We start from the raw sequence: 23,257 nt of genomic DNA on the forward strand, positions 1-23,257 counted from the left end.
GTAGCCCCAGATCTCTCCACACCTCAAACCCATTTAATACTTACCCCTCCAGAAAGCACCACCTGTATTTGTCTTTACAAAACTAGTCTGCCATTTACACACCCCTTCCAGACGTTTGTTAATGTCAAGTGTATTTCAACTCAGCCTTGCTCGACATTAACCATGCCCAACAACTAGATGGTCATCTCCAAATTTGAACACAGTACATCGAATTCTTGTACCTAAATCTTTGTTGAACAAAGTGTTGATCATGATGGAACATGACTGCCCAACATTTAAGTGACCAATGTAACATAGTCTCTCTGATTTCTGTTTTTGTAGCTGGCCATAATTCATTGTTCTACCTTTGCCACATGCTTTGGGTGTTCCATGAGTTTTTCTATCATTGACATTAAGCTTCCTGGGCTTGTCAAAGAGTTCTACAGCATAAAAACAGCCACCTTGGCCCAACTTGTCCATGCCACCCAGTTTTTACAATTAAACAATGTTCTATGTGTCTAACTCGAGTGGTTCCTTATTGTCCTTTGACACTATTTTCAGGGAGCTGTGTATCTGTAGCCCCGACCTCTCCGTATCTCGAACCCATTTGCTACTTTCCTTTCCAGAAAGCACCACCTGTACTTGCAAAAGGCCTTGCTAAAGTCCATTAGTACAATGCTATCAAAGCAATCTCACTATTTCTAGGTCTCCGTTCTACCCATATGGACTCAGTGGATGAACTCCTCTCAGGACTGCATTGTTCTACCTCACTTTTGAAAAAAAAGACGTAGGAACCTTGGTCCCCTTGGGATCCTTTAAAATACTTAACACCAGAACTGAGTTCTTCTAATGGCATGTGCACCTTGCTGATCTTACAGCTAAATATTGAGATGAAATAATTGCAATTTATCTGTCTCCTCATGGCTGTATCCTATGCATTAAATTATCTCTATTTTGATCGGACATTTGTTATTTAAGTATCTGTAGAATACTAGCTCATTTTTAGAAGAATACTAGAAGTATGTTCTATTAGTAACAGCTTAATAGTTTTCACTATTGCTTGTATGAAAGCTAATGAAAAAAATCCCACTTTTACATAGAACATTACAGAGCAGCACAGGTCCTTTGGCCCTCGATGTTGTGCCAACCTGTGAAACTAATCTGAAGCCCACCTAACCGACACTATTTCATTATCATTCATATGTTTCCAGAGTTATAGAGATGTACAGCACCCTTCGGTCCAACCTGTCCATGTCGACCAGATATCCCAACCCAATCTAGTCCCACCTGCCAGCACATGGCCCAAATCCCTCCAAACCCTTCCTATTCATATACCCAGCCAGATGCCTTTTAAATGTTGTAATTGGACCAGCCTGCACCACTTCCTCTGGCAGCTCATTCCACACACGTACCACCCTCTGTGTGACAATGTTGCCTCTTAGGTCCCTCTTAAATCTTTCCTCTCTCATCCTACACAGATGCCTTCTAATTCTGGACTTCCCCACCCAAGGGAAAAAAAAAACTTTGTCTGTTTATCCTATCCATACCCCTCATGATTTTACAAACCTCTATGAGGTCACTGCTCAGCCATCGATGCTCCAGGGAAAACAGACCCAGCCTATTCAGCCTCTCCTGATAGCTCAAATCCTCCAACCCTGGCAACATCCTTGCAAATCTTTTCTGAACCCTTTCAAATTTCACAATATCCTTCTGATAGAAAGGAGACCAAAATTGCACGCAATATTCCAAATGTAGCCAAGCCAATGTCCTGTACAGCCACAACATGACCTCCCAATTAATATATTCTATGCTCTGACCAATAAAGGAAAGCATATCAAACACCTTCTTCACTATCCTATCGACCTGCAACTCTACTTTCACGGAGCTATGGACTGATGTTTTCTTTTTCAGCAACACTCCCTAGGACATTACCATTAAGTATATAAGTCCTGCTAAGATTTGCTTTCTCAAAATGCAGCACCTCACATTTATCTAAATTAAACTCCATCTGCCACTCCACAGCCCATTTGCCCAATTGATCAAAGTCCCATTATAATGTGACCTTCTTTGCTGTCCACTACACCTCCAATCTTGGTATCATCTGCAAACTTACTAACTATACCTCCTATGTTCATAACCAAATTATGTATATAAATGACAAAATGTAGTGGACCCAGCACTGATCCTTGTGGCACTCCACTGGTCACAGGCCTCCAGTCTGAAAAACAACCCTCCACCACCACCCTCTGTCTTTTACCTTCAAGCCAGTTCTGTATCCAAATGGCTAGCTCTGCCTGTATTCCATGAGATCGAACCTTGCTAACTAGTGTCCCATGGGGATACTTGTCGAATGCCTTAATGAAGTCCACATAGATTGTGTCCACTGCTCTACCCTCATCAACCCCCTTAGTCACATTTTCAAAAAACTCAATCAAGCTCGTGAGACATGATTTCCCACGCACAAAGCCATGTTGACTATCCCTAATCAGTCCTTGTCTTTCCAAATAAATCTTGTCCCTCAGGACTCCCTCCAACAACCTGCCCATCACTGATGTCAGGCTCACCAGTCTATGGTTCCCTGGCTTGTCTTTACCATGTTTCTTAAATAACGGCACAATGTTATCCAACCTCCAGTCTTCTGGCACCTCACCTGTGACTATCGATGATACAAATATCTCATCAAGAGGCCCAGCAATCACTTCCCTTGCTTCCCACAGAGTTCTAGGGTAAACTAGATCCGGTGCTGGGGATTTATCCACCTTTATGCGTTTCAAGACATCCAGCACTTGTTCCTCTGCAATATAGACAATTTCAAGATGTCACCATCCATTTCCCTACATTCTATATCTTCAATGTCTTTCTCCACAGTAAACACTGATGCAAAATATTCATTTAGTATCTCCCCCCCCCATCTCCTGTGGCTCCACAGAAAGGCTGCCTTGCTAATCTTTGAGGGGCCCTATTCTCTCCCTTTGTCCTTGAATGTATTTATAAAATCCCTTTGGATTCTCCTTTACCCTATTTGCTAAAGCTATCTCATGTCCGCTTTTTGCTCTCTTGATTTCCCTCTTACGTATACTCCTACTGGCTTTATACTCGAAGGATCCACTCAATCCATCCTGTCTATACCTGACATATGCTTTCTTCTTTTTCTTAACCAAACCCTGAATTTCTCTTGACATCCAGCATTCCCTAAACCTACCAGCCTTCCCTTTCACTCTAACAGGAATATATTGTCCCTGGATTCTTGTTATCTCATTTCTGAAGGCACTTTCCAGCCATCCCTTTACTTGCGAACTTCTGCACCCAATTAACTTTTGAAAGTTCTTGCCTAATACCTTCAAAATTGACGTTCCTCCAATTTAGAACTTCAACTGTTAGATCCTGTCTATCCTTTTCCATCGCCATTTTAAAACTAATAGAACTATGATTGCTGGCCCCAAAGTGCTCCGCCACTAACACCTCCGTCACCTTCCCTTGCCTTATTTCCCAAGAGTAGGTCAAGTTTTGCAGCTTCTCTAGTTTGTACATCCACATACTGAATCAGGAAATATTCTTGTACACTCTTAACAAATTCCTCTCCAGCTAAACCCTTAATACTATGGCAGTCCCAGTCTATGTTTGGAAAGTTAAAATCCCCTAACATAACCACGCTATTATTCTTACAGATAGCTGAGATCTTACAAGTTTGTTTCTCAATTTCCTGCTGACTATTAGGGGGTCTATAATACAATCCCAATAAGGTGATCATTGTATTTCTCAGTTCCACCCAAGTAACTTCCCTGGATGTATTTCTGAGAATATCCTCCCTCAGCACAGCTGTAATGCTATCCCTTCTCAAAAATATCACTCCCCCTCCTCTCTTGCCTCCCTTTCTGTCTTCCTGCAGCATTTGTATCCTGGAACATTAAGCTGCCAGTCCTAATCATCCCAGAGCTACTTTTGTGTAATTGTTATGATATTAGGATATCATAGGACTAGGGTCCCATGTTCCTAACCATGCCCTGAGTTAATCTACCTTCCCTGTTAGACCTCTTGCATTGAAATAATTGCAGTTTAATTTATCAGTCCTACATTGTTCTCTGCATTTTTCATGCCTGCCCTGACTGTTTGACTTGCTTCTGTTCTCAACTGTACCAGTCTCAGAATGATCTCTTTCCTCACTATCTCCCTGGGTCCCACCCCCTTACTAGTTTAAATCCTCCTGAGCAGCTCTAGTAAAACTCCCTGCCAGTGTCTTAGTCCCCTTCCTATATAGGTGCAATCCATCCTTCTTGTACAGGTCACTTCTACCCCAAAAGAGATTTCAATGATCCACAAATGCAAATCCTTCTCCCATACACCAGCTCCTCAGCCACATGTTCATCTACTCTATCCACATATTCCTGCCCTCACTAGCTCATAGCACCAGGAGTAAGTCAGATATTACTACCCTCCTCAAGGACCTCCTTTTTAAATTCCTGCCTAACTTTCTGTATTCTTCTTTCAGAATCTCATCCTTTTCCCTTCCTATGTCGTCTGTACCAATTTGTACAATGACCTCCTGCTGGTCCCTCTCCCCTTTGAGAATATTCTGTAGCCTCTCGGAGACATCCTTGATCCTGGTACCAGGGAAGCAACACACCATACTGATTTTTTTTCCCCGCTGGCCTCAGAAACGCCCGTCTGTGCCTAAATGACCATTTAAATGCCCATAAAGTTGGTGAGTCCACTGCTGTTGCAGGCAGGGCATTCCACACCCTTACTACTCTGAGTAAAGAACCTACCTCTGACATCTGTCCTACATCTATCACCCCTCAATTTAAAGCTATATCCTCTCATGCTAGCCATCACCAGAGGAGAAAGGATGGACAGTGAGGGCCTATCTAATCCTCTGATCGTCTTGTATGCCTCTATTAAGTCACCTCTTAACCTTCTTCTTCTCTCATTAAAAAAGTCTCAAATCCTTCCACCTGTCTGCATAAAACCTTCCCTCCATATGAGGCAACATCCTGGTAAATCTCCTCCACCCTTTCCAATGTGTTCACACCCTTCCTATAACGTGGTGACCAGAACTCCATTTGCCACCTCCCTGCCTACCTCGGCAGCTTATGTCCCACTGCAACCTGCAACATCCTTCAACACTATCCACAACTCCACCGACCTTAGTGTCACCCGTAAATTTACTAACCCATCCTTCTACGCCCTCATCCCGATCATTTATAAAAATGACAAACAGCAGTGGCCCTGAAGCAGATCCTTGTGTTACCCCACTAGTAACTGAACTCCAGGATGAATATTTCCCATCAATGACCATCCTCTGTCTTCTTTCAACTAGCCAATTTCTGATCCAAACCAATAAATCACCCTCAATACCATATTTATGTATTTTCTGCAATAGCCTATTGTGGGGAACCTTATCAAACACCTTACTGAAATCCATATAAACCACATCAACCACTTTACACATCCACCTGTTTGGTCACCTTCTCAAATAAATCAATAAAAGTTAGTGAGGCACAACCTACCCTTCACAAAACTGTGTTGACTATCCCGAATCAACTTATTCCTTTCTAGATGATTATAAATCCTCTCTCTTCTAATCCTTATCAACACTTTACCCATGACTGAAGTAAGGCTCATTGGTCTATAATTACCAGGGTTGTCTCCACTCCCCTTCTTGAACGAGGGAACAACATTTGCTACCCTCCAGTCTCCTGGCACTATTCCTATTGACAATGATGTCATAAAAATCAAAGCCAAAGGCTAGTAATCTCCTCCCCAGCTTCCCAGAGAATCCAAGGATAAATCCCATCCGGCCCAGAGGACTTACATATTCACATTTTCCAAAATTGCTAACACTTCCTTGTTATGAACCTCAATCCCATCTAGTCTAACAGCCTGTATCTCAATATTCTCCTTGACAACATTGTCTTTTTTTTGTGTGAATACCAACAAAAAATATTCATTCAGCACCTCTTCTATCTCCTCACCCTCCACACGCAACTTCCCACTATTGTCCTTGGCCGGCCCTAATCTTACTCTCGTCATTCTTTTTTTCCTGACATGCCTAAAGAAAGCCTTAGGGTTTTCCTTGATCCTACCTATCAAAGACTTCTCATGTCCCCTCCTGGCTCTTCTTCACTCTCTCTTTGCCCAGAGACAGTGTGCGCTATCAGAGTGGATTGAGCTTCAACATTAACTCTTTCAGAACTGGTACATTATGCAGAAAGTTCCATTCTCTTCCCCTCAAAGTTCGCTTTCTTCCCATAGTTATGCAGGGGCAGGCAGCAGTTAGCCTTGAACCTGTCTGTTTACTTTGGTTCGACTCATGGGGATGTCTCAAACCAGGGGACAGTCATTTAAAACTGAAACCATGAAGGAATTTCTTCCCCCAGCTGCTAATGGATGTCTGGAACTCACTAATCCAGAGCGTTGTGGAGGCTGGATCACTTAAAGAGGAGGTGGATAGATTTTTGAAATATTGAGGGATTGGCATAAATGAGAAGATGAGGCCTGGAACACATCAGCAGCAGTCTTTCAGTAGGGCACACCTGAGGGGTTATTCCTGGTCCTTTTTCTATGCCATTCAAAGAGGTCCTGGCTGGTTCAAATACCAACTGGACACATCGTATCTCTGGAGTGCAAAAAGCAAATGAACCTTTGTTTTAAAATAACAATTGTTGCAGCATTTTGAAAACCCTCCCTCAGCCTTTCCACCTCCCTGAGCGACTTTCCCACTTTAGGACCTGTCAGGGAATCTACCTCTTTGACCATTTGACCTCATAGCTGACTATTTAGCTGGTGTCATTCCTTTGTTTCCTAATTTCTTCTGAAGTACCACGGGATGTTGCATTGCTTTAAAGCTCCTATACAAATATAAAAACTGAAAGAACTGTGGATGCTGTAAATCAGAAACAAAACAGGAGTTGCCAGAAAAAATTCTGAAGAAAGCGTCACCGGACCTGAAACGTTAACTTTGATTTCTCTTCATAGATGTTGCCAGACCTGCTGAACTTTCCTAGCAACATCGGTTTTTGTTTCTGCTGTACAAGTATTAATTGATGCATGCGTGGCAGGAACTCCCAGCAGTGATTTTTTAAATTTCTCTTGGAGTATATGGGCAGGGACAACATTGATTGCCCATCTCTAATTGTTCTTGAAAGGTTTGTTGCACCGTTTCAGGAGGCAGTTAAGAACTAACCACATGGCTGAGAATCTGGAGTCATATGTAGGCCAGACTGAGTGGGGACAGCAGATTTCCTTCTGTAAAGGACATTATTGGACCCAATGTGTTGTTAGTTGCACAGTTACTGTTACTAAGACTAGCTTTCAATTACAGGTGACTAACTCTCCCAGGCATGAGGCCTGGTTTGGGGTAGAATGACGGCATCTTCTGAAATAAGTTTTCTGAAATGCATGATTTCATCATCTCAAATTAGTTAAAAACACCATTGGATGATGAGGAAGCCTGAGGAAAGGGAGAAATATCATACTTTGAAGTCCCTAGGAAAGAGATTAAAAGCATAACAAAGATAGAGGAAGAGTGGGTCTACGTTGACACCAAACACAACCTACACCCTCAAATCTTTCCAAAAGACTTTGCAGCTAGAAACTGCTTTTGAAAAATACTCACTGTTTCTTGTCAGCAAGATCCCAATTGCCATCATATGGAAGAGTTAAGCATTTCTGAAGTTATCAGCTAAGGGGTCGTTATTGCTCAGGACAGCGTAGCAGAATAATTAACAATTAGCAGAAGCAGTTGTAGATGCTACCTGAAATGCAGTGACAGCCCAGTTAATCTGAAATATCACTGAGAATCTACAGTCAGGGGCAAGATTAAACAGATCTGGAAGCAAATGAAGTGAAGCACAACACACTGAGATTTGCCTTAAAGCTGTCTTCAGTCCGAAGTGTATGACCAAATGGAGCATTAAGTCTTACTAAGAGTTGTGAATGCATGTGTGAAGAAATTAATTTTACAGCACAGTGAGAAGTCTTAGACAAAAGGCATGAACCAGATGTAGGCCAGAGGAAGATGGAACTTGTAACTGCTACACAGACAAATACTAGTCCTTTGATTGGAGTTAAGGGAGTGAATCACCGTTAATTGATGCCTAAAAAGGTGAACTGTTCTAGTGCATATACACCTCAGATTAGTCAATGGAACATAAAAGATTTGTTGAGGAGTTTTGTGGCACAGGGGTGGTGTACCTACCTAGAGCTGGGATATCCAGGGTCAATTCCCATCTGCTGTAGAGCTGTATCACAATATCAGAGTAGATTGATTAGGAAAATCTCTATAGGAGATTTATTTGAAATTAAGTGGTTAAAATGTCTTGATAGGTATTTCAAGTTTTAGTTTAGACTTTTAGTTCCTTGCTTTAGCCTGTGGGGTGGCACAGTGGTTCAGTGGTTAGCACTGCTGCCACACAGCACCAGGGACCCAGGTTCGATTCCAGCCTTAGGTGACTGTCTGTGTGGAGTTTGCATATTCTCTTCGTGTCTGCGTGGGTTTCCTCTGGGTGCTCTGGTTTCCTCCCACAGTCCAATGATGTGCAGGTCAGGTGAAGTGGCTATGCCAAATTGCCATCATGTTAGGTGCATGAGTCAGCGGGAAATGGGTCGGTGTGGACTTGTTGGGCTGAAAGGCCTGTTCCAACACTATAGGGAATCTAATCTATTACTTCTCTTTCAGTAATCCATTCCTGATTAATATAAAAGATTATTTGTCAAAAGAGAAAGCATCTTATTGTCAGAGGACTAGAGGATGTTGAGATAAAATGGTGCAGGGTAAAAGGCAGGCAGATATAAGGCTGTCACTGAACCACATGGATTTTCTGGACTGAAAGATTGGATAGAATTTTACCAGTGTCCAGATACAAGCAAAATGACTTCATTCAGAAGAGATGAGTAACGAGGAAGAGTCTGGCAGTTCAGTGTCAGCTTCCTTGTTGGACTTGAGGCATTGCTGCTGGGTGAGGAAAGAGGAGAGAAGTGTTTGAAAGAGTCCTGGTGGTAGGGCCTTCAATAATTGAACTTTCTTATGTCTGCCTTTGTGCAGAACCATCTGTTTCTTCAGAGACTGCTCAAATTGCTGGTCATATCATAGAACTGGAGATAATTTTCTCCTGGAGTATGTGCCAGATTCCCTGTGTCCCTTCACTATGGCTTCAATCCAGGGGATCAGTGGCTGGGTCACTTGAATGTAGATGTGCATTCTTCTCCAGCAGATAGAGGGTGCTGGGCCTCTCTCTCCATGGCAGGTGCCAACCTACACATAGAGATAGGCAGAAGGTCTACATTGCAGGATTTGATGCATTCCTGCAGCTTCTGGACAATGAGGGCCATTGCCTCCCACATACCTGCCTGCTGCCCCTGTCCCTCCCTGTGCATGCGGACAATGTGCCTGAGCGTCAACACCACAGGGTCTTCTCTTGCCTGGAGCCAAGCAGGTGCCTGGTCTCAGACAGTCCACTGAGTGTCAGTGGCCTGGCACATTGCTTCCTTGATCAACTATGGAGCTATCGCAGCAAGGTGCTCACCAAGATGTGCTCCAAAACTATCGACGGCTAACGTTTCCACCAAGGTGCCAGTATCTGGGCTGGTGGGGATGCAGGAGGCAATCTTACCAATGCTTTCTCTGATACACCTTGGTACTATCATTCTCAGGGGTCAAGGTGGGGCATCTGGGGAAGCTGACTACCTCTGGGAGATGTTAGGAGATGCTAACAGTACATGCAGGGCATATGAGACAGAAGTTGCTATGGCCAATGATTAGAAACAGTGTTTAATAGATGAGATTGACAACGAGGTTACTGTGACAGTTGCAGAGAAATGAAGAGTTGAATGTGAAAGCTGTTTGATAAGACATAGATGTCTCACTATCCCCATAGGAGCAGGCCTGGTCCTCTCCTCCAAATGAGGGAGACAATGGAACATTATGGAGGTAATCGCCTACCAATATTATTGGCAGATTATTAATCCAGAAACTCCACTAATGTTCTGGGAACCAGCATTCAAATCCTGCTATTGCAGATGGTGGAATTTGAATTTAATATAGAATTAAGTGTCCAATCACATGCACGAATCCATTGTCAATTGTCAGGAAAAACCCATCTTGTTCACTAATGTCATTTAAAGAAGGAAGTCTTTCATCCTTATCTGGTCTGGCGTGCATGTGACTCCTGACCCACAGCATGTAGTTTACTTCTAACAGCCCTCCGGGCATGAGAGATGAGACAAACAAAAAAAACTGCAGATGCTAGAAGTCAAAGTGGTCAAGGAGAAAGCTAATAGAACACAGAAAACCAGGCAGCATCAGGAGGTGGAGAAGTCAACATTTCACCCTCCTTCAGGAATGAGGTGAGGTTATGGGGAGCTGCAGAAAGGAGGGGAGAGTTTGGATGGGGAAAGAGGGGCAGAATGGTAAGGTAGTGATAGGTGAACACAAGTGGTGGGTACGACCTGGTTGGTCGATGGGAGAGATAGATCCAGTTGGTAGCAGAAGGGAAGGGTTGGTAGGTGGAATGGAAAGGAGATGGCAGGGCTGGAAAGGGAGGCAGGGGATGGGTGGAAAGGCTATTTGAAATTGGAGAACTCAATACTGAGTCCTCTGGGCTGTAGGCTGCCCAGCCAGAAGATAAGGTATTATTCTCTGCCAAGAGACACCCATATCCCATGAGTGAATATTTTAAAAGGATTGAAGCGGCACTGCAAAGTTAATGATGTCAGAGGCTGGGGAGGGGGCATGAGCATGTCAGTGTAAGAATGAATGAAGATGCTGCAGGTTACTGTAAGAGTGATAGAGCATGAGCCATGGTGAGAGGTGAGTGTAGTAGAGAAAAGGAATGAGTGTCAGATAGCAGAGACATTTATCCTGCTGGAGTGGAAAAGGGTCATTAACCTTTTCCTGGCCATTCCTTTGGACTATGGCGACTGTACTCACTTGAATGGCAATCTCAGACCAAGCTGACAGGTCTGATGCTCCAAGCTCTTCTGCTGGTCCTCTGTGAAAAGTCACATGATATACAGTTATAGTCCAACAGGGACTCTATGGTCTGAAATATAGGTAATCAGCTGACTAAATAATTATAGGGAGTAGCATTTGGTTATTAAAATGGGGGTCACTCAGTGGTTAGCACTGCTGCCTCACAGCGCCAGGGACCCAGGTTCAATTCCAACCTTAGGCTGTGTGGAATTTGCACATTCTCCCAGAGTCTCTGTGGGTTTCCTCAGTGCTCTGGTTTCCTCCCACAGTCCAAAGATGTGCAGGTCAGGTGGATTGGCCATGCTAAATTGCCCATAATATTCAGGGATGCGTAGGTTCGGTGCATTAGTCAGGGGTAAATGCAGTGTATTAGGGTAGGGGAATGGGTCTGGGTGGGTTACACTTTGGAGGGTTGGTGTGGACTAGTTGGGCCAAATGGCCTGTTTCCACACTGTAGGGATTCTATGACCTTCTACTTATTTCAAATCGCAAGCTCTCAGATAAAGGAGAAGTGTTTTAAGAGCTTGTGATTTTAAATAAATCTGTTGGACAATAACCTGGCGTTGCATGACTTTTGACTTTGTCCAACCCGGCACCTCCACATCCTGGTCCTCTGGGAAGAGGATTCCTATCTTTTGCATCAGCCCCTCGACCATGTTTTGTCAGAGGAATACGGTGCCATCTTCCCATTCTCTGACACATCCTCGAGTGAGTGAGGAAATTTCGGATTGCCGGTGCTCATCCTGGCACAAAGCAAACTTTTAAAGATGGTGCGGCTGCCAGGAATGCTGGGTAGTAAGCGGTTTATGAAATTATGGGGCTAATATTGGATACGTGAGGTGCCATCGGAATAGGCTAAGTAGTTAAAGTGGGCATTTTGATAAGAAATACTGAGAAAACGCAGCAAAACTGAGGACTGCAGGTACTGGAGATCAGAGTCGAAAGTGTGGCACTGGAAAAGCACAGCAGGTCAGGCAGCGTCCAAGGAGCAGGCGAGTCAATGTTTCGGGCATAAGCCTATCATCAGGAATAAGGGCTGCCTGACCTGCTGTGCTTTTCCAGCACCACACTCTCAATACCGAGAAAACTCACTTGGCCTCGCTGTGAGGAACCCTTGATAAAACTTGGTGTAATGCACACTTACCCAAAAGAATGTAAGCTGCAGCTCAAAACGTTTCCTTCATCAGTGACACCTACATTTTTCTACAATTACGTGCCAGAATGTTTTAGACATAGGCAGGAAAGCAGCAAGAAGAAAACGGAATACTGGCATTTTTTTGTAACCACTTGCCATTTGGGTAATTATATTTGCACTGTATTGAGATAGTTTAAGCTAACATTTGCATTCTATGGATTAACTAATGCATTAGATTGTGGAAACTAAGCTCTTAACGTGGTCATAATGAAGTTCATATTTTGATAAATTACGTGAACAATCTTCAATAATGGATAGGAGTTTGGGATGTTAAGGAAAACCCAACATTGAGTGTAATTAATCCAACTGAAGTGGTGCTATGTTTCCGATCTAAACTGATTAAATCAGTACACGGGATTTTGGTTGTACTGGAATCTGTTTGTTGTTAAGGTGACAGTACCCTTTGATCGTGTGATTGACTGAGCAGCTAGGAAAACTGAGAGGAGTAAAATTGATCCAAAGATTTAGTGCTATCTCTATAGCAACATTCCAGAGACAGGCCAAAGGGTTCATAATGCAAGAAATATTTGACAGCTCTCAGCTACAAAACAGGAATAAACGATTTAACAAAAATTGAGAGGCATATTTAGATTAAATGCAAGGATAAGAAATGTCTTCTTTTTTAAAATGAGATGAGGAATTTGAAATTCTGATGTCCCCTGGTATAAAATGTCATATTGCTGACAATTTCTGCTTGTTTTAAACAGATCTTCATTTCCTTAAAAAATGCTGGTAAAATGTTTCTGCCTCCATGGCTCGAGCAGAAAATTGTAAGTTGAACTGGAGCTTAAATGTATTGGCCATGATTTACGACCGGAGCATCATTGTGTACTTTCAAAGAAAATTGATGGCAGCAGATTTAATAAATTCCTAGAGTCACTGTAAAATGCACAAGGATGTTAGGGGAAAAAAAAAGAAATGGCTTTAATTCTTTGCCATTTGATCAAGATTCTTTAATTCTATTTTAAAGCAGTGGAATTATTGGATAATGTACTGACAACGTGAGCAGGCCCAGTTCATTCCAGGCTAATGCAGGCCAGTTTGACATTAAAAAGATAAGCCAATGTTTCCAAATCTTTTCCACTGTGATCCCTTATTGAAGCTTAAAATCCAGTGACCATTTAGCAAGTGGAGGAGGAGAACATACCAGAGTAGAGCAGGGAGAAAGTGGGCCAAAACTGAAAATGTGTTGCTGGAAAAGCGCAGCAGGTCAGGCAGCATCCAAGGAACAGGAGAATCAACGTTTCGGGCATAAGCCCTTCTTCCTGCGCTTTTCCAGCAACACATTTTCAGCTCTGATCTCCAGCATCTGCAGCCCTCACTTTCTCCTCACTTCTTCCAGAAAGTGGGCCAACCACTGAAGTGGCCTGTAACTCAGTATCCCACTTGGGAGCCTTATCCCCACTTCGTGCAGTCCTTCCATAGACTGTGGATCTCAACGTTTCAGGGATGAGAGTAATCCTGCTCACATATTCACAGAGCAATAACTTTGATAGTGCTGAAAATAAATTTAGATCGGGCACTATTCATTTATCAATTTCTGAACCGTGACAGAAGGTAATTAGAATTAAAAGCATATGTTAAGTAATTAACCCACTGGGCTCTCAGAAAGAGGTTTTCTCAACTGGTGATTTTTTATTTGTAAGAACAGGTGTCACCGGTCATTTGGATTGGATCAATGGCAATACTGCAGGAATATTGAGAGCGAGAGGAAGATGGAGATGAAATAGATGGCATGAGAGCATTTTTTTATTTGCAAGTAGGAGCCCCAGCGCACTTCAGAATCATGAAATATCGCAGCATAATAACAAACTGGAGGACAGCATAGCGAGGCTGGAGGGCTTGGTTTCCAATCCATGGAGTCTCATTAATTATCATCCGAGTCAGAGTACTTGATTGGGAGAGGTATATTGTACTCTGAAATGGACTACAAACATTTCTCATTCAATGGACAATGTCAAACCCGGATATTATTTTTATCCTGATGCTGAAATTGAAATATAAATTGATGTGACTGCCTGTTCAAGCACTCCAGAAGTGATAATCACATTGTATTTTTCAAAACAGTCCTGTCCAAGCTGTTCATCATGCCTTTTTCCAGGGGAACCATATTAAAAACAGACAAGTCTTACCAGCCCAACCACAGCTATTGCTGGTGTTCAGGACTGGAGGAAGATGGGAGACTTGTTGTGTTAGAAGTAAATACCACTACTCATCATGCAAACTGGACGCCTTCTATAAGTGGAGTAATCTTGACAAGTTCAAATGGACCCAGGCATTAATTGGCATGAAATGGCATCTTATAATCTCCAACTGAAGGATTAATGATATTCAACAATAAAGTAGCCCTGGGCTTATGAAGAAATAAAATGGCAATGTGATAAGTTTTTAAAAGTTAAATGGTGAAAAGATCAAGTAAAAATGGGAATCAAAACAAGATCAAACGGGGTTTAAGACCATTGCCCTTCTAAGTGATTCTAGGTATGTTTCAGAAGCCAATTCTAAGGGGTTAGACAAAGATTTTGATTCCCAAGTAGCACAACTCATTCTGGATGACTTATCAGAAGATATAAATCTGGTATTGTGTACGGTTGAATGAAATTCCATGAAGTGTCATTTGGAATAATTCATTTTAGAAACTTCTGTGATTTTTGTGCCATAGCTATGCTGAACAGTGAAAATAAATCTGTTTGATAACCTGATTATTACCCAAGATATTGGATCTCTACAAGTGAAAATGAAGAAAGGCTTCATTTGTGTGATGGGCTGGAAGCAGAAGTGGTTTATCATGGTTGTTATGTTGACAAATACATGGAATTGGAGTCAATGTGTATGTGTGATCATGCTATGTCTCAGATACACACTGTCATTATGGAAACAACATTACATGGACGGATGAAGAGACAGAGTGACTAAAACTAAATGCAATAACTTCCCACCTGTATCCTTCTTCAAATTTGTGTCTGAGATGCCAACTACCAGCCTGATTGCCCATATACTATCCTGGCTCAGTGCCCTAAACGTTTTCCAATAATAATATGTTGTTCAGAGCTTCAGCCACCATGCCCTACTCACTCTGATTTCTGTCATGTCCTGCACAGTCCAAGACCCTCATTGCCTTAGTCCCACTACATCATGTTGCAGCGAAGCTTCAATGAATTATTTATCAGCTGACAGATTTTGAATCCACTTCAGATATATTCTTGCATGCTCTCCACTAATGAGCCTGAGGGTTTTACGTCCTCCTTTTGACTGTGATGCCCAACAATTAATTAGATAAAAGCACAATACTGTTGCGTTACAATCAGACCCATTGTAATCCAATTAAATTCAATCCATCCAGTCCATCAGTTAGCAGCCTCTCTCTTAACCTTGTGTAGCTTTAATACAAAATCTGTAAATCTAAGTCACTCCCAAAAACCCTTCCCAAGATCTTAAAATGTGACAGCTGTAATTTCATAAAAATAAATAAATTTATGACGAGCACTGAATTCTCTACGGAGACCCGAGAGTCTTCGTCGACTGGATAGTAAATACAGCCAACCGATGGACTGAAAGTGAACATCTTAGGATCATCGAGTCATAGAGTCCTACAGCACAAAGACAGGTCCTTCAGCCCAAACTGGTCCATTCTGACCAAAATGTCCATCCACACTAACCCCATTTCCCTACACTTGGCCATATCCTTCTAAACCTTTCCTATCCATGTATTTGTCCAAATGCCTTTTAAGTGTTGTTAATGTACCCGCGTCAACCACTTCCATTGGCAGCTCATTCCATATGTGTACCATCCTCCGTGTAAAAAGGTTACCCCTTGGGTTCCCTTTTATTCTTTCCCCTCTCACCTTAAACCATTGCACATTAGTCCTCAATTCCCCAACCCTGGCAAAAAGACTTGAGTGCATTCACCCTATCCATGCCTCTCATGATCTTATGCCCTTCTATAAAATTCCCCCTCAGTCTCCTACGGTCCAAAGAAAGAAGCCCTAGCTTGTCCAATCTCTCCCCTATAATTCAGACCCTTGATTCCTGGCAACATCCTTGCAAATTTCTTCTGTACTCTTTCCAGTTTAATAACATCCTTCCTATAGCAAGGTGACCAAAACCGAACACAATATTCAAAGTGCAGCCTTATTAACATCCTGTACAACTGCATCATAACCTCCCAACTTCTATACTCAATGTCCTGACTGATGAAGGCCAGTGTGCCAAAAGCCTTCTTCACTGCCCTGTCTACCTGCGACTCTACTTTCAGAGAACTGTGCACCTGAACTCCAAGGTCCCCCTGTTCCACGACACTCCTTAAGGCCCTACCATTCACCATGAAACTTTTACCTTGATTTGACATTCCTAAATTCAACACCTCACACTTATCTATATTAGACATCAATTGCTATTTCTCGGCCCACTTCCTCATCTGATCAAGTTCCTGCTGCAATTCCTGATAAGCTTCCTTACTGTTCACAACACTACCTGTTTTAGTGTCATCTGCAAACTTACTAATCATGTCTTACACATTCTTGTCCAAATCATCGATATACATAACAAACAACAATGGGCCGAGCACCGACCCCTGAGGTACATCACTTGTGTGATACATCACAGAATATTCAAGACACCATAGCTCAGCGGTCAGCACTGCTGCCTCAAAGCAGCAGGGATCTGGGTTCGATTCCAGTCTTGGACTAGTGTCTATGTGGAGCTTACATGTTCTTTCAGTGTCTGTGAGAGTTTCCTCCAGGTGCTCTGGTTTCCCCCCACAGTTTAAAGATGTGCAGGTTAGGTGGACTGGCTATGGTAAATTGCCCATAGTGTTCAGAGGTGTGTAGGCTAGGTCAGTTGGCCATGGGAAATGCAGGATTACAGGGATGGAATAGGGGAGTTGGTCTGAGTGGGATGCTGTTTGGAGGGGTGGTGTGGATTTGATGGGCCAAATGGCCTCCTTCTAAACTGTCGGGATTCTATAACAGAAGAAATAATGAGGGTACGGTGTTAGAATTAGGGAATATTTCTTTGAGCAAGGCTTTCAGGCCAATCCCCAATTGGTAAGGAGGTCAGAAAATGAAAAGCTCATGAAGCCAAGGGCAAGTGTGAAGGTGGATCTAAAATATTTCAATAGCTTGGCGGACAATGGGTAATGGTTGACTTTGCGGCTGGTCAGCTATTTCCAGTGGGGTTCAAAAAGTTAAACATACTACAAGCAGCAATTTACCTCATATGTTAAAGATTTGGAGTTAAATAGGGGATATGATTGAATAGGTTTGCAGGAAAGAGGTAAAGTGGTTGTGTGGGTGATAGCAAGGTGGAATGTTGCAGACTGCAGGAAGAATTGAATGAACTGGTCAAATGGACAGGAATGGGACAGAATCCCTTTCAGAGAATTGAGGTAATGTACTGGGGAACAAGAACAAGGTGAGGGAACAGACAACAAACAGAATTTGGAGACGTGCAAAGGAACAGGGGATTGTGAAGTTCTTGTTCACCGATCTCAGAAGGTGAATGAATGGTGGAGGGTTGAACAAATTTGGGAGTAGGACAAACTAGGGAATGGAGGTGCAATAGGGAGTAATGTACCAACATAAAACGTAGAAGATAAAACAAGTCAGCCTGGAAAGCAAAGTGCACATAGTCATGTTAAGGCACATAAGAAGATGTCAAGGCTGGATGTCACAGATTAGAATGAAAGTCTTGCGAGTAAGGCAGATGAGTTGCGGGTGTTGATTAACACATGGGAATGTGATATCATCACTCTCACAGAGACATGGTTAAGGGAGTGGCAGGACAGCCAGCTCAATATTCCAGGGTATAAAAACATTAGATGAGACAGGAGTGGTATAAATGACGAGGTAGTGTCACATTATTGTTCAAGACATCAATTACCGGACACAGAAAAGGACAAACTTGGAAAGAATGTAAAGTTTTGAATTGAGGGGGGAGTCCAATTTATATTTGGGCAGCACGGTGGCTCAGTGGTTAGCACTGCTGCCTCATAGTGCCAGGGACCTGGGTTTGATTCCAGCCTTGGGTGACCGTCTGTGTGGAGTTTACACATTCTCCCCGTGTCTGTGTGGGTTTCCTCTGGGTGCTCCGGTTTCCTCCCACAGTCCAAAGATGTGCAGGTCAGGTGAATTGACCATGCTCAATTGCCCAGAGTGTTAGGTGCATTCCCTGAGGGAAATGGGTCTGGGTGGGTTACTCTTCGGAGTGTTGGTGTGGACTTGTTGGGCCGAAGGGCCTGTTCCCACACTGTAGGGAATCTAATCTGATTTAATAAAATGACAGTGAGCAGCTACTTGTAGGAAAATCTGCAGAGTAGTTAAAGTCGTTCAGGCAGGAAACAGTGAAAATGGAGGGCCAACAAGTTCCCATTACGTTTCAAATCATAGATCACAGAACTGCTTCAGCGTGGAAACAGGCCATTCAGTCCATCAAGTCCATACCAACCCTCCAAAGAGCATTCCACCAGACCCAAACCCATCCCTATAACCCTACATTTTCTATGACTAATCCACCAAGCCTGTACATCCCTGGATGCTATGGAAAATTTAGCATGGTCAATTCACCTACCCTGCACATCTTTGGACTGTAGGAGCACCTGGAGGAAACCAGATACAGGAAGAATGTGCAAACTCCACACAGACAGTTGCCTGGGGCTGGAATTGAACCCACAGCTCTGGTGCTGTGAGGTAGCAGTGCTAACCACTGAGCCGCATTGAATAATGAGACAAAAAAATTCCAGAAAATCCTGAATATTAGAGGAATGTAGAGGATTGATAAGGGGGGAAATAAAGGGAAGCTTGTGTTAGATACACAGAGGAAGTGCAGGGGGCTACTTAAAAAATTAAGTAGGATTCCAAACAGAGGCCCTGAAAATACACAGGTGAGGAAAATAAAGGAGAATTGAAAGGAAATTTGTAAGAATATTAGAGATAAAGAGGATAACTAGGGAACAAGTAGTGTCAATTAGGGACAGAAGTAGACTGTGTGTGGACCTGAACACAGTTGAGATTAGTTTGCATCTTCAGAATTGATCTGAAGATGAGACAAAATATTAACTGCTTCTCTGTCCAAAGATACTGCCAGACCTGCTGAGTTTCTCGAGCATTTTTTGTGTTTGTTTCAGATTTCCAGCATTTTCAGTATTTTACTTTTATTCAATAGATAAGCCGGAGCTGTTCCCCCAAGAGCAGAGTTGATTGAGAGGAGGATATGATTGTGATGTACAAAATAGTTAGGGGCAGAGATGAATAGAAATATTCTTTCCTCTTAGTGGTGGGCTTAATAACCAAGGGGTACAGAATTAAAGCAAAGTTCAGAAGGTTTGGGGGTGGATTCAAGGAAAGATGTTTTCACCTTGAAGAACCCATGTACAACACTTTTCATGGTGAGAGTATTACCTTTGAGAAAGATGAATTTATGGGAATACAATGAGTCATTTACCTTAAAATAATTGCTTAAAGAAATATTTCAGGTAATAATTTTCTGGATGGAAGTAAAATCTTTTCCATATTCCCATTCTTATCTTTATAAAACAGCCTCTGAAATCTGTTCCATTTATTCCTCTAGACAGCAAGCTGCTTGAAATGTTGCAGCCTCCAATTCTTCTGAAGAACTCTTAATGTAATAACTGGTCCATTCAGAACAAACTCTAGTTGTGTAACTGTAAAATTGTCTTACTCAGTTTTTATGTTACTATTAGTAATTTGTAGATTTTGATTCACACAATTTTTGGCACAATGCTTTTTTGGAATATTTTGTATTCGAAAATAATTCTCACCATTGGATGAAAATAAACAAATCCTCTCTGAATCAAACCTGAGCATTAACTTTTTAACCAGTGACTTACACTATCAAATCTATAACATTCACAACAAAGACCAGCCCATCCAACAGGAAATCTGGGTTAGCCTCATTGTCAGGACACAGGAAACCTGGTGCAGGCTGGTCGTCCACACACAGGAAACCGGGCGAGTGTTCTGAGAACCAGAGAAATGCCAGGATGTGACTACAATCCAGAGCCCACTAGAATGCACAATCACACCCCCCTCAGTCAGTATCCATCATTGTATATGTCTCCCAAACGTGTACGGATTCTCACATCACCATCTTTCACTCCAATCGCACTCTCACTCGATCTGCGAGATGCACAATTCCATCCTCTCATTCCCACCCTGTTTTGTCGGAGGGGCGCATACTCCCATCTTTTCACTTCCCAGTCTACCATTCAGAGACACCAGAGTCTATTTTCTCACAAACTCACCATGTCTGTGTCAGACACTGGCCCAAAACTTGTAACGTAGATGTCTGTTTTAACTTCAGTCACGCTTTCTGTGAGGGAAAAGAAAGGAGGAACATTTTGAAAGTAAAAGTGACTGGAACATACTCTTCTTTAACATTAAAAATATCAGTCTTGATGAGTCATTTAAACTTCCAACACAGTCCAGGGCAGAAAAGCAGAAAGAAGATGAACGGGTTTTGCCTGACAGCAGAACATCCAACTGAAAGTACAGGGTGGATTGAACAATTCATCAATAGATCCCTGTTATTATGCACAGTGTCCTCTAGAGTCATAGAGATGTACAGCATGCAAACAGACCAACCCGTCCATGCCGATCAGATATCCCAACCCAATCTAGTCCCACCTGCCAGCACCCAGCCCATATCCCTCCAAACGCTTCCTATTCATATACCCATCCAAATACCTCTTAAATGTTGCTATTGTACCAGCCTCCACCATTTCGTCTGGCAGCTCATTCCATACACATACCGCCCTCTGTGTGAAAAGGTTGCCCCTTAGGTCTCTTTTATATCTTTCCCCTCTCACCCTAAACCTATGCCCTCGAGTTCTGGACTCCCCAACCGCAGGGAAAAGACTTTCTCTATTTATCCTATCCATGCCTCTCAATTTTGTAAGCCCCTATAAGCTCAGCCCCCAGCCTCTGACGCTCCAGAGAAAACAGCCCCAGCCTGTTCAACCTCTCCCTATAGCTCAAATCCTACAACCCTGGCAACATCCTTGTAAATCATTTCTTAACCCTTTCAAGTTTCACTACATCTTTCCAATAGGAAGGAGACCAGAATTGCACACAATATTCCAACAGTGGCCTAACCAATGTCCTGTACAGCCACAACATGACCTCCCAACTCCTGTACTCAATACTCTGACTAATAAATAAAGCAAACCAAATGCCTTCTTCTTTACCCTATTTACCTGTGACTCCACTTTCAAGGAGCTATGAACCTGCACTCCAAGGTGTCTTTGTTCAGCAACTCTCCGTAGGACCTTACCAATAAGTGTATACGTCCTGCTAAGATTTGCTTTCCCAAAATGCAGCACCTCGCATTTATCTGAATTAAACTCCATCTGCCACTTCTCAGCCCATTGGCCCACCTGGTCAAGATCCTGTTGTAATCTGAGGTAACCCTCTTCGCTGTCCACTACACCTCCAATTTTGGTGTTATCAGCAAACCTACTAACTGTACCTCTTACGCTCACATCCAAATCATTTATGTAAAGGACAAAAGTAAAGGACCCATAAGCGATCCTTGTGGCACTCCACTGGTCACAGACCTCCAGTCTGAAAAACAACCCTCCACCACCACCCTCTGTTTTCTACCTTGGAGCTAATTCTGTATCCAAATGGCTAGTTCTCCTTGCATTCCATGAGATCTAACCTTGCTAACCAGTCTCCCATGGGGAACCTTGTCGAACAACTTACTGAAGCCCATATAGATCACATCTACCGTTCTGCCCTCATTAATCTTTTTTGTTACTTCTTCAAAAAGCTCAAGTTTGTGAGATATGATTTCCCACGCACAAAGCCATGCTGACTATCCTTAATCAGTCCTTGTCTTTCCAAATACATGTATACTCTGGCCCTCAGGATTCCCTCCAACAACTTGCCCACTACTGACGTCAGGCTCACCAGTCTATAGTTCCCTGGCTTGTCCTTACCACCTTTCTTAAACAGTGACACCACGTTAGCCAACCTCCAGTCTTCCAGCAACTCACCTGTCACTTTCGATGATACAAATATCTCAGCAAGAGGTGGGTACATAGATTTTTGAAATATTGCAAGAATTGAGGTCTATGATAACCTGGAATGAAAGAGCTGTTGAGAACAGGAGCAGATCAGTCATGATCTTATAGAATGGACAATCTTGAGGGTTGGTTTATCCCAGCTCCTCTATCTTAGCGCCCTAAGAAATCTTTGTGCAAAAACAAAGATTTTTATAAATTCAACTTCACTGGTAAGGTTAATTTATTTGCCATCCATAATTGCCCTTGAGAATGTAGTTCATACCCACAATGCTATTTGAAAGGGAGTTCTGGGATTTTGACCCAGTGACATTGAAGAAATGGTAATATGTTCCCAAGTCAGGATGTGAGTGTTTTGCATGTGTTGGTATTGCAATGCATCTGCTGCTCTTGTCCTTCTAGGTGGTAGCAACTGCAAGATTGGAAGGTGCTGTCTAAGTCGTCTTGATGAATTGCTGCAGTGCACTTTGTAGATAGTAGACACTGCTGCTACTGCTGAGCGTCAATGGTGGAAGGAGTGGATGTTGAATGTCGTGGATGATAAATCAAATGGCCTTAGATGGTGTGAAGCCTCGTCAATATGATTTGAGTTGTAATCATCCAGGCAAGTGCATCCCATCAAGGAAGATTGACAGGGGGGACAGGTCATGAGGATGGTGCTGAGCTGGAAGGTTGGAACTGGGATAATGTTGGGGGGGGGGGGGGGGGGGAAGGGATATGAGAAAACTGGCAAAGTCCATATTGATGCCATGCCAACCTTCCAGCTCAGCACCGTCCTCATAAACTTATCTGCCAATCATCTTTCCCACCTATCCGCTCCACCCCCCTCTCCGACTATCACCTTTACCCCCACCTTCATCCACTTATTGCACTCACAGATATCTTCTCCCCAGCCCCACCCCCCTCCCATTTATCTCTCCACCCCAGAGGTTCCCAACCTCACTTCTGATGAAGGACTTTTGCCCAAAACGTCAATTTTCCTGCCCCTTGGATGCTGCCTGACCTGCTGTGCTTTTCCAGCACCCCTCTAATCTCCAGCATCTGCAGTACCTACTTCCGCATAGTATTTATATGG

General features: G+C 42.9%; 1 protein-coding gene across 6 annotated transcripts in view; it reads right to left on the bottom strand.

Annotated features, from left to right (window-relative positions):
- Positions 1-23,257, bottom strand: part of LOC122557046 (gamma-aminobutyric acid receptor subunit alpha-3-like) — a 274,530-nt gene that overhangs the window by 172,976 nt on the left and 78,297 nt on the right. For all 6 annotated transcript variants that reach the window (XM_087992291.1, XM_043704284.2, XM_043704283.2 and 3 more), the window contains one exon: positions 20,404-20,471. In XM_087992291.1, the coding sequence (XP_087848417.1) occupies positions 20,404-20,471 (68 nt within the window). The remainder of the gene's footprint in view (positions 1-20,403; positions 20,472-23,257) is intronic.

The sequence above is a fragment of the Chiloscyllium plagiosum genome, unplaced genomic scaffold, assembly GCF_037043375.1.
Source record: "Chiloscyllium plagiosum isolate Xiang-an unplaced genomic scaffold, Cpla_swu_hap1 HiC_scaffold_11, whole genome shotgun sequence".
Classification (NCBI taxonomy): Eukaryota; Metazoa; Chordata; class Chondrichthyes; order Orectolobiformes; family Hemiscylliidae; genus Chiloscyllium; species Chiloscyllium plagiosum.